Source organism: Drosophila bipectinata, chromosome 4 (assembly GCF_030179905.1).
Source record: "Drosophila bipectinata strain 14024-0381.07 chromosome 4, DbipHiC1v2, whole genome shotgun sequence".
Taxonomy (NCBI): Eukaryota; Metazoa; Arthropoda; class Insecta; order Diptera; family Drosophilidae; genus Drosophila; species Drosophila bipectinata.
In genome coordinates this window covers 3111806-3125755 of record NC_091740.1, presented here as the reverse complement: position 1 = coordinate 3125755, position 13950 = coordinate 3111806, and the positions used below count along the sequence as shown (strand labels likewise).

At 43.3% G+C, this 13950-nt stretch overlaps 1 protein-coding gene across 4 annotated transcripts in view; it reads left to right on the top strand.

The window, feature by feature from the left end:
• Window positions 1-8929: 8929 nt before the first annotated feature.
• Window positions 8930-13950, top strand: part of MED26 (mediator complex subunit 26) — a 39657-nt gene continuing 34636 nt past the window's right edge. For 2 of the 4 annotated variants that reach the window (XM_043213663.2, XM_043213660.2), the window contains exons 1-2: window positions 8930-9398; window positions 9454-10282. In XM_043213663.2, coding sequence (XP_043069598.1) covers window positions 9333-9398; window positions 9454-10282 — 895 coding nt within the window. In that variant the 5' untranslated portion in view covers window positions 8930-9332. Of the gene's footprint in view, window positions 9399-9453; window positions 10283-13950 lie in introns of those variants that run through there. The other 2 variants (XM_043213661.2, XM_070282479.1) reach the window with 2 other exon arrangements.

Sequence of the window (13950 nt, the reverse complement as noted above, 5' to 3'; positions counted from 1 at the left end):
GGATTGAGATCTGTCCAAACGGATGGCTGGGATCGAACGCGGATTTTTGTCGTCTCCCGTGGGCATTCTCAGAGTCCAATTCGCTGGTCAGCGCTTGTCGACTGACTCGCGCAACAGGGGCCCCGTACGAAGTGGTGGCCGGTCGCACTAATGTGATGAGAACGGTGAGATCGCGGATGAAAGGCAATTACAAGGAGCAAGTGCGAACTAGTGGCGCCGATGTGGAAAGGAAAGTCGTGTGCGGCACAATTTGAATGTGGAAAGAAAAACTTCAGGCACCAGAAAAAACCCAAAAGGAGACGAGGTTTGTTCGGATTGTAGGCGGATGTTGCCTGATGCGGAGTAGAAGCAGAGTTGGAGGCACGAAAAATGGAAAAAGTACCGGAAAATTCGTGCTTGTTCGGAAAAAAATGATGACGTATGTATAGTATGTATATTTCGACTTGTGTGGTTCGTACTGAATTTAATATATACTGAGATATTAAATTCTTAACTATTTTCGAATTTGCGGAGCCGGAAGGTGGACTTAACTTTGGCTTGAATTTAACACACAAAAATATAAATAATTAATTTTTGGCTAACTGTCGGATTTAAATATGATGGAGCCAGAAGGGTGGAGTTGAAAATCTTAATTTTTAATCAATTGAGGTTAATTATCACGAAGCTGGAACGGTGGAATTGAAACCTAAATATTTAATTAATTGAATTTAATTAACACGAAGCTGGGGAGATGGAATTAAAAAACCGCGGCTCTATTCGGACAGAAGGTGGATAATTAAATTAATTAATTTCAATTTTCCGATAATTAAATCTTCGACTTTAATTATTGAGTGGCCGGAAAGGTGAATTAAAAAACCTGGCCCTTTGCTCGAACGGAAAATAAGAATTAAATAAATTTTCGTAGTTATAATTATAAATACATAAATTTATAATTAATTGATTTTTTAATCTATTTTGTTATGCAGCCGGTTATGCCGTCGGCACCCTGTACGTACCTCAAAGAAAAATAAACAGAACCGAAAAACACAACACGGCTAGGTCGAGAATTTAAGCGACACAATCACGGATTTGTAGTGAAATGGCGGTTTATAATTGTTGGTTTTAGAAAATGCAAAATTTTTTTTTTTTAAATTTTATCGGCTATATATTTCCTGAAATTGGAGGCAGAAAATATTTGGAAATTATATGGACATGCATGCAAGTAGGGCAAGGGCATGTGGGGCATATGATGGTACAGTAGAGCTTCCATATGTTAAATAAGACTGTATATGTTAAATTTTATCGGTTATATATTTCCTGGAATTGAAGGCAGAAAATATATGGACATGCATGCAGGTACGGATATATGTAAGGGCATGTGGGCATATGTTGGCACAGTGGAGCTTTGATAAGTGGACTGTATAATTGGGGGAACAGAAAAGTTATGTGGTGTAAAAAATGACACTGATTGAGGAAGATAAAAACAAATATTACGACAGCGGCGGACTGTTCGGTGAATTTGGAAATTCCGGAACTAATTCACACCGGTGGCCAATATTAATTATGCCTTCTTTTTGTCACCTTACAATTTCACTGTCCCTTGCGAATTTTTCGCGGATTAATTACACCAAAAAAATATGTATGTGCGTATGTATGTATTCGGATGCACATATGCCTCGACCGTTGGCAAGCGAATGAATAACGGAGAGGCCGAAAAGGGCGAGGAATATGGGCAGCACACAAAACGGAGACGGATAGAAAAATTTGCCGAATTTTAAGATAATTATAGATTAAAAACCTCAACCTGCCGTTGTGTCGGAAAACTCGGACTTGGAGTTGACACGGAGGGAAAAACAATCTTGCAGCAGTGTGAACGAAATTTAATGTTCGGATCACTGCTGAAGACCGGCAGAGAGATGGGGACGGAAAAATGTATTTATCTTTTGGCGGAACAATGCCGAGAACTGCTGGTAGAAGAAAATCCAGTAATTATCCGGCTCGAAGGACCAAAATGTTTAGGGGGGCGTTGGTTCCGCAAAAGTTTCCAGAAATGGGGATGAAATTAAAAGTCGGGGCCGTCTTCAATAATTTACAAAAGAAGCGCGTTCAGCTTTATTGGCTGCGTACATCGAATTAAACTTAAAAACTAGTACAAAAAGAGACGATCGACGACAACCAACGAGCGAGAGAGAGGGCACAGAGGGGCGAGTGTGGATGCGCTCTTCAGCGCGGGTGCGCTCTTCAGCTGAGCGGCACAACGGCCCCTCACCTAAACATTCTCCCCCCCTTATAATCGCTCGGGTTGCAACAGATCCCTCGTCGCTAGCTATGCGTCACTGCAGCTAGAGGGCGTACACGGGTCGATGAAGGCCCCCGTGTCGAAAATCCGGGTCCCGATGTTGACGCTGTTCCGTCTCAGCAGCGACGATAGGGTGGGCGCAGCGAGCGCGTCCTGCGGGGGCCCTCGAGGAGAGGCGGAAAGTTGCCTAGGCGCGGATGACGCGGGCGGAAGAGCGGTGGACGGCACCCGATGAGTGGCGGACGAAAGCAGTGGAGCGCTTGACGACTGCCAGCCAGTGGCGGAAGAATGCCGAGGAGTTGCCGACGAGCGCCGGGAAGTCGATGGCCGTGGATCGGCTTGTGAGTGCCGGAAAATGGCGGACGCAGGGCGAGAAGCACCCGAACCGCGCCGGGAGTTGGCGGATGACGGCCGACGAAAGAGCGAGACACCCCGTGTACTGTCTCCCGTGGGCGGTGACCGGTGCTCCTTGGTCCCGGGGTGCAGCAGCGTGTGGTGATCCTGACCACACGTCTTACAGCCGTCCCCACGCCGACAGAATCCGTCGGAGTGCTCGTGGGCCAGGCAGCTCGAGCAATAGCGGTTCACGAGAACCGCTCGGAGCCGCTCCTCGGCACTAAGGCGTAGGAAGCGCCGACACTTCTTCAACGGATGGATCCCATTGCAGACTCGGCATCGGTAGGATAGTGTACCTCGAGTACATCTGCTCTCCAGTGACGGGGCGTTGCGTACGCGTGGCGACATCGTGCTGAATATGACCTTGGAATCTAGAATTAGGCCCGGATCAGTCGGATCATCAGCTGATTGCCACCGTGCAGCGTGATGCGATGTGTAAATCGAAGAAGGGGTCGTAACAGAATTATTCTCGCATCCTGAATCGAAACCCTGAACCAGTGAGTCACCGAGGCTGCGGGCAACTCGTGCGGAAAAAACAGACACGCTGCGGGGGTTGGCTGGAGATAATGGGCCAGCACCCATCCGAAAATGGTCTCCTGACCGAGAAGCGACCCGCAGATGTTAGCCTTGGAATTACCGAGGAGAATGGACGGAAGAATGTCAGCTCCTAATAACACATCGACTTGGGAGTTCTCAAAGAAGTTGGGGTCCGCCAGGGTAATATTGGGCAGCCCCTTGAGACGATCTCGCGAAATCGGATATGATGGCAGATTTCCTGCCAACTGCGGAAGAACGTAAGCCGCAGTCTCTAATTGTAGCCCGGGTCTTGACGGCGACCGAATAGAGAAATGGCACAATTTAGTAGACTGCGCGGAAATGGTTTGATTAAGGCCGGAAACTTGGGCTTGAATCGTCTTGAAGGGAGGCTTGACGAGGTTGAACAGTCGTTCCGTTATGAACGTCGCTTCGGAGCCTGAGTCTATCAGTGCTCGTGCTTGGACGGTGCACCCCAAATGGCACACGTTGATAAGGGCCGTGCCCAGTAGGACGGCTCCTGACCCGGAAGCGAAACACACCTGCACATTCGACTGATCCTCGGAGCCGTTAGTTGACGTAGGCGGACTTGGAGCGGTAAGCTGCGTAGGCGGACTTGGAGCGGTTGCGAATGGATTGCCGCGGTGCAAGAGGGTGTGCTGTCTGCTGTGGCATGTGGAGCAGGTATGGGCACTCGTGCAGTCTCGCTGCTGGTGCCCCCGGGCAAAACAGTTTAAACATAACTGCTTCCTCCTTATGTAGTCAGAGCGCCCATTTACATCCATTTCTAGGAAACGCGGACATAAGCGAATGGGGTGGTCCTCCCTCGAACAGAGATCGCAGCCCTTTTGGCCCGGAACCACTCGAGTCTCGTATGAAGTGAGCCTCCGAGCAGGGGCAGTAGGAAGTCCCGACCTTGGCGGAAATTGCACGGAGCCACTAGGCCTGACGTCGTCGATGGCCTCCAGAGTGCGATGGCGCTCTGTCAGGAAGTTATCTAATTCCTTCCATGTTGGATTCTCGTTATTATTATTTACGGATTGCTCCCACATAGAAAGTGTGACCTTGGGGAGCTTTGACGAAATCATAAATACCAGGAGACAGTCCCAAGCCTCAACATTAACGGAGGGCATTTCTAGGGCTGTTAAACAACTCTGAATGGTAGCTTGCAGCTCCTTCAGCGCGACCCCGGACTCTTGAGAAATAGCCTGGATGTTGAAAAGGATCTTCAACTGGCTGTTGACCAATAGCCGCCGGTTCTCAAAGCGGTCTGTGAGGCTTTGCCATGCGGCGACAAACCCCTCACGGGTAAGCGGAGCCTTAGAAACAATGGCGTGGGCGTTACCACTTGTTTTGGACAATAAGTGGAACAACTTCTCTACCGGGGTGAGCCGCGAGTTTTGGATGTAAATGGCCGTAAACAAGTCTCTGAAGATGGGCCACCGAAGATAATCACCCGCGAAGACCTCGGTATCCACCGGAGGTAACCGGCAGCCTGTAGGCGCGGGCGTGTGGACATTGACGGGAGCCTGAGTGGATTGGGAAGCAATTTTCTCCCGAAGCAGGGCAATACATCTCGAATAGACGGAGTAACAGTAGCTGTACTTCGCTTCCAGCACTGTCGAGGCGGCCGCATTGTCGTCGGACACGGCTAGCAAATCGGAGCAGCTCTCATAGCTCTTCTCCACCTTCTCCCATAGTGCCTGAATTTGGTCCCGATGAACTTCGCACATGTATTGGGAGCCTATTTCCGTTTCTGGGGCGCTCGGAGTACTTATGTTAGCCTCAAATTGGATAATTCGATCTGTTGTGGCGATGAACTTTTTCAACGCCACTTCGACCGCACTTGGAGCCATTTTTGCAACGGAGTGAGTCTGCCTCTGTGAAGGACCGGGGGTTGTATTGACGGATTCGTCACTCCTTGCCCTTGGACTGGCACTGGTAGCCTTAGGCTTCAAAAGAGGCGTCCGCGGAGATGCGGATTGAGATCTGTCCAAACGGATGGCTGGGATCGAACGCGGATTTTTGTCGTCTCCCGTGGGCATTCTCAGAGTCCAATTCGCTGGTCAGCGCTTGTCGACTGACTCGCGCAACAGGGGCCCCGTACGAAGTGGTGGCCGGTCGCACTAATGTGATGAGAACGGTGAGATCGCGGATGAAAGGCAATTACAAGGAGCAAGTGCGAACTAGTGGCGCCGATGTGGAAAGGAAAGTCGTGTGCGGCACAATTTGAATGTGGAAAGAAAAACTTCAGGCACCAGAAAAAACCCAAAAGGAGACGAGGTTTGTTCGGATTGTAGGCGGATGTTGCCTGATGCGGAGTAGAAGCAGAGTTGGAGGCACGAAAAATGGAAAAAGTACCGGAAAATTCGTGCTTGTTCGGAAAAAAATGATGACGTATGTATAGTATGTATATTTCGACTTGTGTGGTTCGTACTGAATTTAATATATACTGAGATATTAAATTCTTAACTATTTTCGAATTTGCGGAGCCGGAAGGTGGACTTAACTTTGGCTTGAATTTAACACACAAAAATATAAATAATTAATTTTTGGCTAACTGTCGGATTTAAATATGATGGAGCCAGAAGGGTGGAGTTGAAAATCTTAATTTTTAATCAATTGAGGTTAATTATCACGAAGCTGGAACGGTGGAATTGAAACCTAAATATTTAATTAATTGAATTTAATTAACACGAAGCTGGGGAGATGGAATTAAAAAACCGCGGCTCTATTCGGACAGAAGGTGGATAATTAAATTAATTAATTTCAATTTTCCGATAATTAAATCTTCGACTTTAATTATTGAGTGGCCGGAAAGGTGAATTAAAAAACCTGGCCCTTTGCTCGAACGGAAAATAAGAATTAAATAAATTTTCGTAGTTATAATTATAAATACATAAATTTATAATTAATTGATTTTTTAATCTATTTTGTTATGCAGCCGGTTATGCCGTCGGCACCCTGTACGTACCTCAAAGAAAAATAAACAGAACCGAAAAACACAACACGGCTAGGTCGAGAATTTAAGCGACACAATCACGGATTTGTAGTGAAATGGCGGTTTATAATTGTTGGTTTTAGAAAATGCAAAATTTTTTTTTTTTAAATTTTATCGGCTATATATTTCCTGAAATTGGAGGCAGAAAATATTTGGAAATTATATGGACATGCATGCAAGTAGGGCAAGGGCATGTGGGGCATATGATGGTACAGTAGAGCTTCCATATGTTAAATAAGACTGTATATGTTAAATTTTATCGGTTATATATTTCCTGGAATTGAAGGCAGAAAATATATGGACATGCATGCAGGTACGGATATATGTAAGGGCATGTGGGCATATGTTGGCACAGTGGAGCTTTGATAAGTGGACTGTATAATTGGGGGAACAGAAAAGTTATGTGGTGTAAAAAAAGACACTGATTGAGGAAGATAAAAAACAAATATTACGACAGCGGCGGACTGTTCGGTGAATTTGGAAATTCCGGAACTAATTCACACCGGTGGCCAATATTAATTATGCCTTCTTTTTGTCACCACACAATTTCACTGTTCACTTGCGAATTTTTTGCGGATTAATTGCACCAAAAAAAATATGTATGTGCGTATGTATGTATGTGAATGCACATATGCCTCGACCGTTGGCAAGCGAATGGATAACGGAGAGGCCGAAAACGGCGAGGAATATGGGCAGCACACAAAACGGAGACGGATGGAAAAATTTGCAGAATTTTATGATTATTATAGATTATTAGAAAAACTCAACCTGCCGTTGTGTCGGAAAACTCGGACTTGGAGTTGACACGGAGGGAAAAACAATCTTGCAGCAGTGTGAACGAAATTTAATGTTCGGATCACTTCTGAAGACCGGCAGAGAGATGGAGACGGAAAAATGTACTTATCTTTTGGCGGAACAATGCCGAGAACTGCTGGCAGAAGAAAATCCAGGAATTATCCGGCTCGAAGGACCAATGTTTTGTAGGGGGGCGCTGCTGCCGCCAAAGATTCCAGAAAACATGAAATGTTGAAATAAGAAGTCGGGGGCGTCTTTCGGATGGTATAACGCGGTCAGCTTTATTCGGCTGCTTACATGAGATAACTAACTTAACTTAGAAACTAGTACAAAAACAGAGATCGACGACAACCAACGAGCGAGAAGAGAGGGCACAGAGGGGCGAGTGTGGATGCGCTCTTCAGCGCGGGTGCGCTCTTTAGCGCGGGTGCGCTCTTCAGCGCGGATGCGCTCTTCAGCTGAGCGGCACAACGGCCCCTCACCTAAACACCATTTATGAAATTAGATCAAATGAATTTTTGAAGCCAGGTTCTTGGGCGATGGACAATTTAATTTTTTTGAAAATATGTGAAGCCAATGTGTTTGGCAAAGAATTTAAAAGTTGGCTTGTAAAAGTCCAGTTATGTATGGTATTTTGGATTACGAATTAACGACTTGAACTGGTTAATGCACAATTTGGAAACGTTTTATTGATCTTTTGTTTTGAAATAAAAATTTTGAAAAAAATGGTCTGTAGGAGAATCTAACAGAGATTAAAATAGCCTAACACAAAGCCCGTTAAAATAGCCGAAATGTTAAAAATAAAGTTACAATATATAAATGAACATTATATGAACTTGAGATTATGTGGTTGAGTTGTTTGGAAGCATTCAATAAAAATTATAAAGTGGTATGAAATTCAGATGTTTATTATAGACTCGAGGATGTGTATATGTCAGACCGATGGCCGTGTCGGAGAGGAGGTAATTAAGTCTCTCGTGAGACATGAGACCTTAAGGTGTTATGGGGATGGTATGATGGGGACTCAATTTTCGAACTGAGGCCGTTTATGGCTTCGTTGTGTTGCTAGATCAGGTATTTCTCTCTTCTCGCTTATTCTTCCCTCGTTAGAAGAAGACTTTTGAAATAGTCTTATAAAATAAGCTTGACAACGGTAACCGTGCAATGTGGTGCATCCTTTGTGAAGGTCCCATTAAGCGTACCAGAGGCTATCTTTTATTTTCGATTTAGATGAATGATGTTTTTTGTAGACCGGTTTCGGTTCTGTAGTTGCCTCTCCTCTTATCAGTAAAAATATATGGGGAACTAACTGTAAGTCGATTTTTTCAAAATTGTAAGGAGCGATTTGTATCCAGAAATACTTGAAGAGGTCCTACATCGACACCTTTGTGAAGGTCCCATTAAGCGTACCAGAGGCTATCTTTTATTTTCGATTTAGATGAATGATTTTTTTTGTAGACCGGTTTCGGTTCTGTAGTTGCCTCTCCTCTTATCAGTAAAAATATATGGGGAACTAACTGTAAGTCGATTTTTTCAAAATTGTAAGGAGCGATTTGTATCCAGACATACTTGAAGAGGTCCTACATCGACTCTACAACCTAATAATGGGTTATAAGCTGCTGTATCTGGCTTCTTGTCGCATCCTCTAGTTGGTCCTGAGATAGGAAGAATGGAATGTGGGGTCAATTTTTAAACACATCTTTTAGCTTCTCAAATAGTGTAGAACATGCTCAAAGTAAGAAAAAACAATAATTCATTCAGTTTATTACAATTCTAGTATTCAATTTAGTGGCTTACTAGAAAAAGAATTTAAAAAAAAAATCGTGGCTGTGTTCCAATTCCACCACTTTGCTTCGACTCTAACTTAGCGACGCTATTTTGTCGGAACAAGGGTATCTTGGAAGAAGGGTATATTTTATGTTTTAAGAAATGGTCACACTAAAACGTCTCTTAAAATGGCGATTGTTACCGATAGAAGAAGTTTAAAATAAATTTAAATTTTCATCTATTAACTGCCAATTAAGACATAAAATTTACAGAAAGCTGTCTAAAATATAAGCGCGAATTTCTACCATGTAAGAATGAATTAATTGTGGAGAAGTATATATCTTAATATATGACATTGGTCACATATAGATAAATACATATATACATATATTAAAGTAGTGACGCATTTAAATTTTGTTTTAAAATTTTTGAACTTCGTAAACACATTTTAAGTTGAAAAATATTAATATAAACAGTTCCTTGTAATAATCGAAGTATCTGTTCAATTGTGATCAATCCTTGTATTCGGATTAACGAAGCGTTACAAACCAGAAAACTTAAATGAATCAACACCAAATCCAGCAACTAACTTCTCACCTATCTCAGGCGCTTGATCAAAACTATGATGTAAGTTAAATATGCTCTGAATATGAAAGAAGTAATAAAAGGAATATATTTTTAGGTCATTAATATGGATGCAGTTCTTTCTGTTATATGTGCGTTGGAAGGCACAAAAATTACGAAGGAACAATTGGAAGCCACCAGATTGGCAAAATATATTAATCAACTAAGACGGAGAACTACAAATGAGCATCTGGCGCGTCGTGCCAAGTCACTTTTGAAAAAGTGGCGAGAAATGGTGGGAATTCAACAAACTGTTGATTCTCAGCAGCAAACTTCTCAGCAGACGGAATCTTTAGATTTTCTTAAATCCGCACCGCCAATTCCACATTTTCCTGAGATAAATTCTCATTTGCCAATTTCCTCCTCAATGCAGCCGCAGGAAATATTCTCAGATATTAATGTGAATATTGACCAGTCAGAAACTCAGTCACTTTCTATGCATTCTCAGGCTCATTCAACCTTATCAAGCCCTTACAATAACATAATCGATTTGGATCGCAGAGAAAATAACTCAACAATTTCTGCCCATAATTACCATAATCGACTATCACATAACATTGTCGGCGGAGCCGTTAATGCGCCACAGAGGCAGCTGATGAAACAATCTTTAAACTCTTTTTCTAGTATGTCTGATGTATGCAATAAAAAATTTAACGAAGTTTCAGTTGTTATTGACATAGTCTCAGACTCTGATGAAAATGACAATGATAGTACTAAAATAGTTAGATCTGACATATCTGAGCCATCATCACTCGTGATCCCATCATCGCCGAGTCTACGTTTGAAAAAAAATAGAAAAGACAAAAAAAATGAACCAACACTACATAGACCAAACACGAAAATAGGGGAAAAAAATACAGATGGAATATTACATCCCCCAGATTCTGGTAAGTACCACCATTATTAATATAAAATAAATACAGTGTGGCCCAAGAAAGATTTGCATTTTAAAATCGCTATAAATAAAACACGAGTATATATTTTTCAATATTTTTTTTTATTGGATAGCCTTAACATTGCGGTGTATGTATAAAACACCACTTCGTTCATATGTATGGCTGTCTCGGCTGGCTTCGCAGTAGCCCATTCTGTCGACCCTATTTTTATACCTTTGCAGAGGGTATTATAATTTTGTCCAAAAGTGTGCAACGAAGTGAAGAAGACATCTCCGACCCTATTAAGCAGTGGTCGGCACGGCCCTATCCCGAGGGCATAGGAAATTTCTCTGCCGGAGCTCTGCCACACACACACAGTATAAATGTGTGAAACGTCATGCTCACAGCCTACTTTTTGCTATTCGATGCGTTAAAATCATATCAATGTATTGGGGTGCCGACAACTGCTATAAAGTATATATATTCTTGATCAGGATCACCTCCTGAGTTGATATGAGCATGTACTCTTTGCACTTTGCACTCACCCTTCTTTCCTTTGCACGCAGTATATAACTCGGAACGGCGAGGATCGGCCGACTATACCTTATAGCTGCCATATAACTGAACGAATTATGCCATATAAGTGAACGAACTATATAAAACCATTTTATTAACTATAAGGCTTATTTTTAAAAAATGTGTCAAATTAAACTCTTTTAATAATGTGTGTGGCCACCATTGTTGGATATAACTTCGTAAATCCTATTAGGATTGGAGTCATATAGTGCCTTTATGTAATCTAAGGATATTTGACTCCAGGCTGTGTTGATGGCATCTGTTAATGCCTGTATGTCTTTGTATTGTCTCCCAGATTCATATACTTTTTTTGGCATCCATCCCCACACATTCTCAATTATATTGAGATCCGGAGAATATGGGGACCATTCCATAAGATCCACGTTTGGCTGCCGCTTTTCCAAGCTTTGAACAGGGGCATTATCCTGTTGGAAAGTCCACGATAATGGTCCAAAGATATTAATTGCTTCAGGAAAGGCTTTCTCGAGCCTCAAGCCTTTGTAATGCGTTGCGTTCATTTTGGAAGACACAATCTGCAGCTTGCATGTGCCATAGTATGTTATGGTGATATGGGCTATGGTGACGGGACAAAAAGTGTTCTTCTTTTCGCACATCATGAAAATAATATGAAAAACCATCGGGTCCATCCAAGTTAAAGCTCTTTTCATCCGAAATTACAACGGTTTGCCATTCCATCTGCTAACGTGCAAAGACGAGGCGAGAATCCTTTCGTTGGTTATTTAATGGAGGTTTTTTTTTAGTTTCAATTTCTTCAGATGATCAGCTCGTCGTATAAATATCCGTACTGTATCCACATTTGCATTTAAATGTACTTTCTAATGAATTTTCGAAGCCGCACAATGTGAGTTTGACGCTTCTCGAACAATTCGGCGCTCTGCAAAAGCTGAAGGACTTTTTTGGTTCGTCCTTTCATGTGTTTCATGAATAGTGGACTGTATTATGGTTTTTATTATAGTTTTATGCATTTATTTTCACTAATTAGCGGGTTTACAATACGTTAAGCGGGGTTGCTATCAGCGAGCGGTTGCGGTTAATATCAACAAGCGAATGCGGCCGGCTTGCAAAAAACGTGCAGAAAAAGAACAGAAAAACGTGATGTCGCGTGATGTTCTAATACTAACGCCGAAATTGCAGTGCAATTTTCGGCTATGCGTGTGAGCTTAAAGCTCCCAAATGGTTACAATACAATGATGTGCGCAAAAATAGGTACTATAGGTAATAGGTAAAAATAGGTAATAGGTAAATAGGCAAAAGTAAAGAAGCAAATGTAATACTATTTAAATGCAACATAAAGACGAACTATTTCCCAACATACCGGCCCCCGTGAACGACGGTTCAGTTCAAAGGAAGCACAGCAATTTTCGTAATAGGGCGCTTGTAGATTCCCTTGGCGGTTTTAACGGTGACCACCCGAACCCTCTGATCCTGGCCAGGATGAACTTCGGTGACTCGTCTTAGCATCCACTTGCTTGGCGGTTGATTGGGCTCCTTCAGCACAACCAGTGTGTTCACGGCAACATTTGGAGCATCTTGATGCCATTTCGTGCGAGGTTGAAGCGTGCTGAGATACTCGAGATTCCAACGTTTCCAGAAACCTTGAACCTTGGCCTGTAGTTGTCTCCAGCGCTGCAGTCTGTTGATATTTACATCCAGGAAAGATGGTTCTGGTACCGAAGTGAGAGGCTGACCTGTTAGAAAATGAGAAGGAGTTAGCGGGTTAAGACTGTGATCGCTAGGTGCGCATAAAGGGCGAGAGTTCAGAAGCCCTTCAATCTGAATTAACAGGGTCGAATACTCCTCGAATGTCAAGGCACTGCTGCCAATGACTCGTTTTAAGTGCAGCTTTATGGATCTCACACCAGTCTCCCAAATGCCTCCGAAATGGGGAGCAGATGGCGGAATGTAATGCCAATTAATCTCGTGGCTGGCCATGAAGCTTGAAATTTTTTCATCTTGACTTTGAGCTATTGCCATTCGTTGCATTTCAGCTAAATCTCTTTTGGCTCCATGGAAAGTCGTTCCATTGTCCGAGTATAAATCCGATATAGGTCCACGTCGAGACCAAAAGCGTTTGAAAGCGGCTATAAAGGCGGATGTCGTCAAATCGCTGACCAATCCTATGTGAATCGCTTTTGTAGATAGGCAGACAAAGATCGCAAACCAAGCTTTGCCAAATCTTGGTGTCCGGCCTGTCGATGTTTTGATTGACACAGGTCCAGCATAATCCAATCCAGTGTGCAGGAAACAACGGGCGGGTTGAACTCGAAACTCCGGTAAATCAGCCATAAGTTGAGAACTCGTGTGTCTTCGCTGCAGAAAGCAAGTTCTGCAATTGAATACAGTTTTGCGGACGAGGTTCCGAGCTCCTAGAATCCAATACCTTTGGCGTAGACTATGAAACGTGTATTCGACTCCAGCGTGTAACAATGCAGCATGTTGATAGCGAACTAGCAGACCAGCTATTGGAGATTCCTTAGGAAGGAGAATGGGATGCTTTGCGTCATAAGTAGCTATAGAATTATCGATGCGACCACCAACACGCATTACTCTCTGCTCGTCTAAAAAGGGTGTGTAGCGGATCAACTTCGATTTCTTCGACAATGGCTGTCCGGTAGTTAACTGCTTGTACTCCACGTTGAAGAACTCCTCTTGAGCGTGCGTAAAAATCTTAGCTCGTGCATATTGTAGCTCCCACGCCGATAGGAATGGTGAAAGTCGATTCCTCTCACGAAGACGATGAACGAAGCGAAGGCAGTAGCTGACTATCCTTAATAAACGGGACCATGAGGAGGATTTGTTGATCATACAAGATAGCGAATTTCCGTCGTCGGAAATGTGTAGATTAACTTTCGTTTCAGCCTTCATCTCTAGGCAGGCCTCTTCTTCTGTCGACAGAACAAACTTAGCTTTAACAGGTGGCCAAGCTGAACGTGACTGAGATAGCCAAGGTGGTCCATTCCACCATATTTGATGATCCACGAGGTCCTTTGGCAGTACTCCTCGCGATGCGCAGTCTGCGGGATTATCACCACTTCGAATATGTTGCCAGCAGCTGCGTGGGCAAACCTCTAGAATTTCAGCAG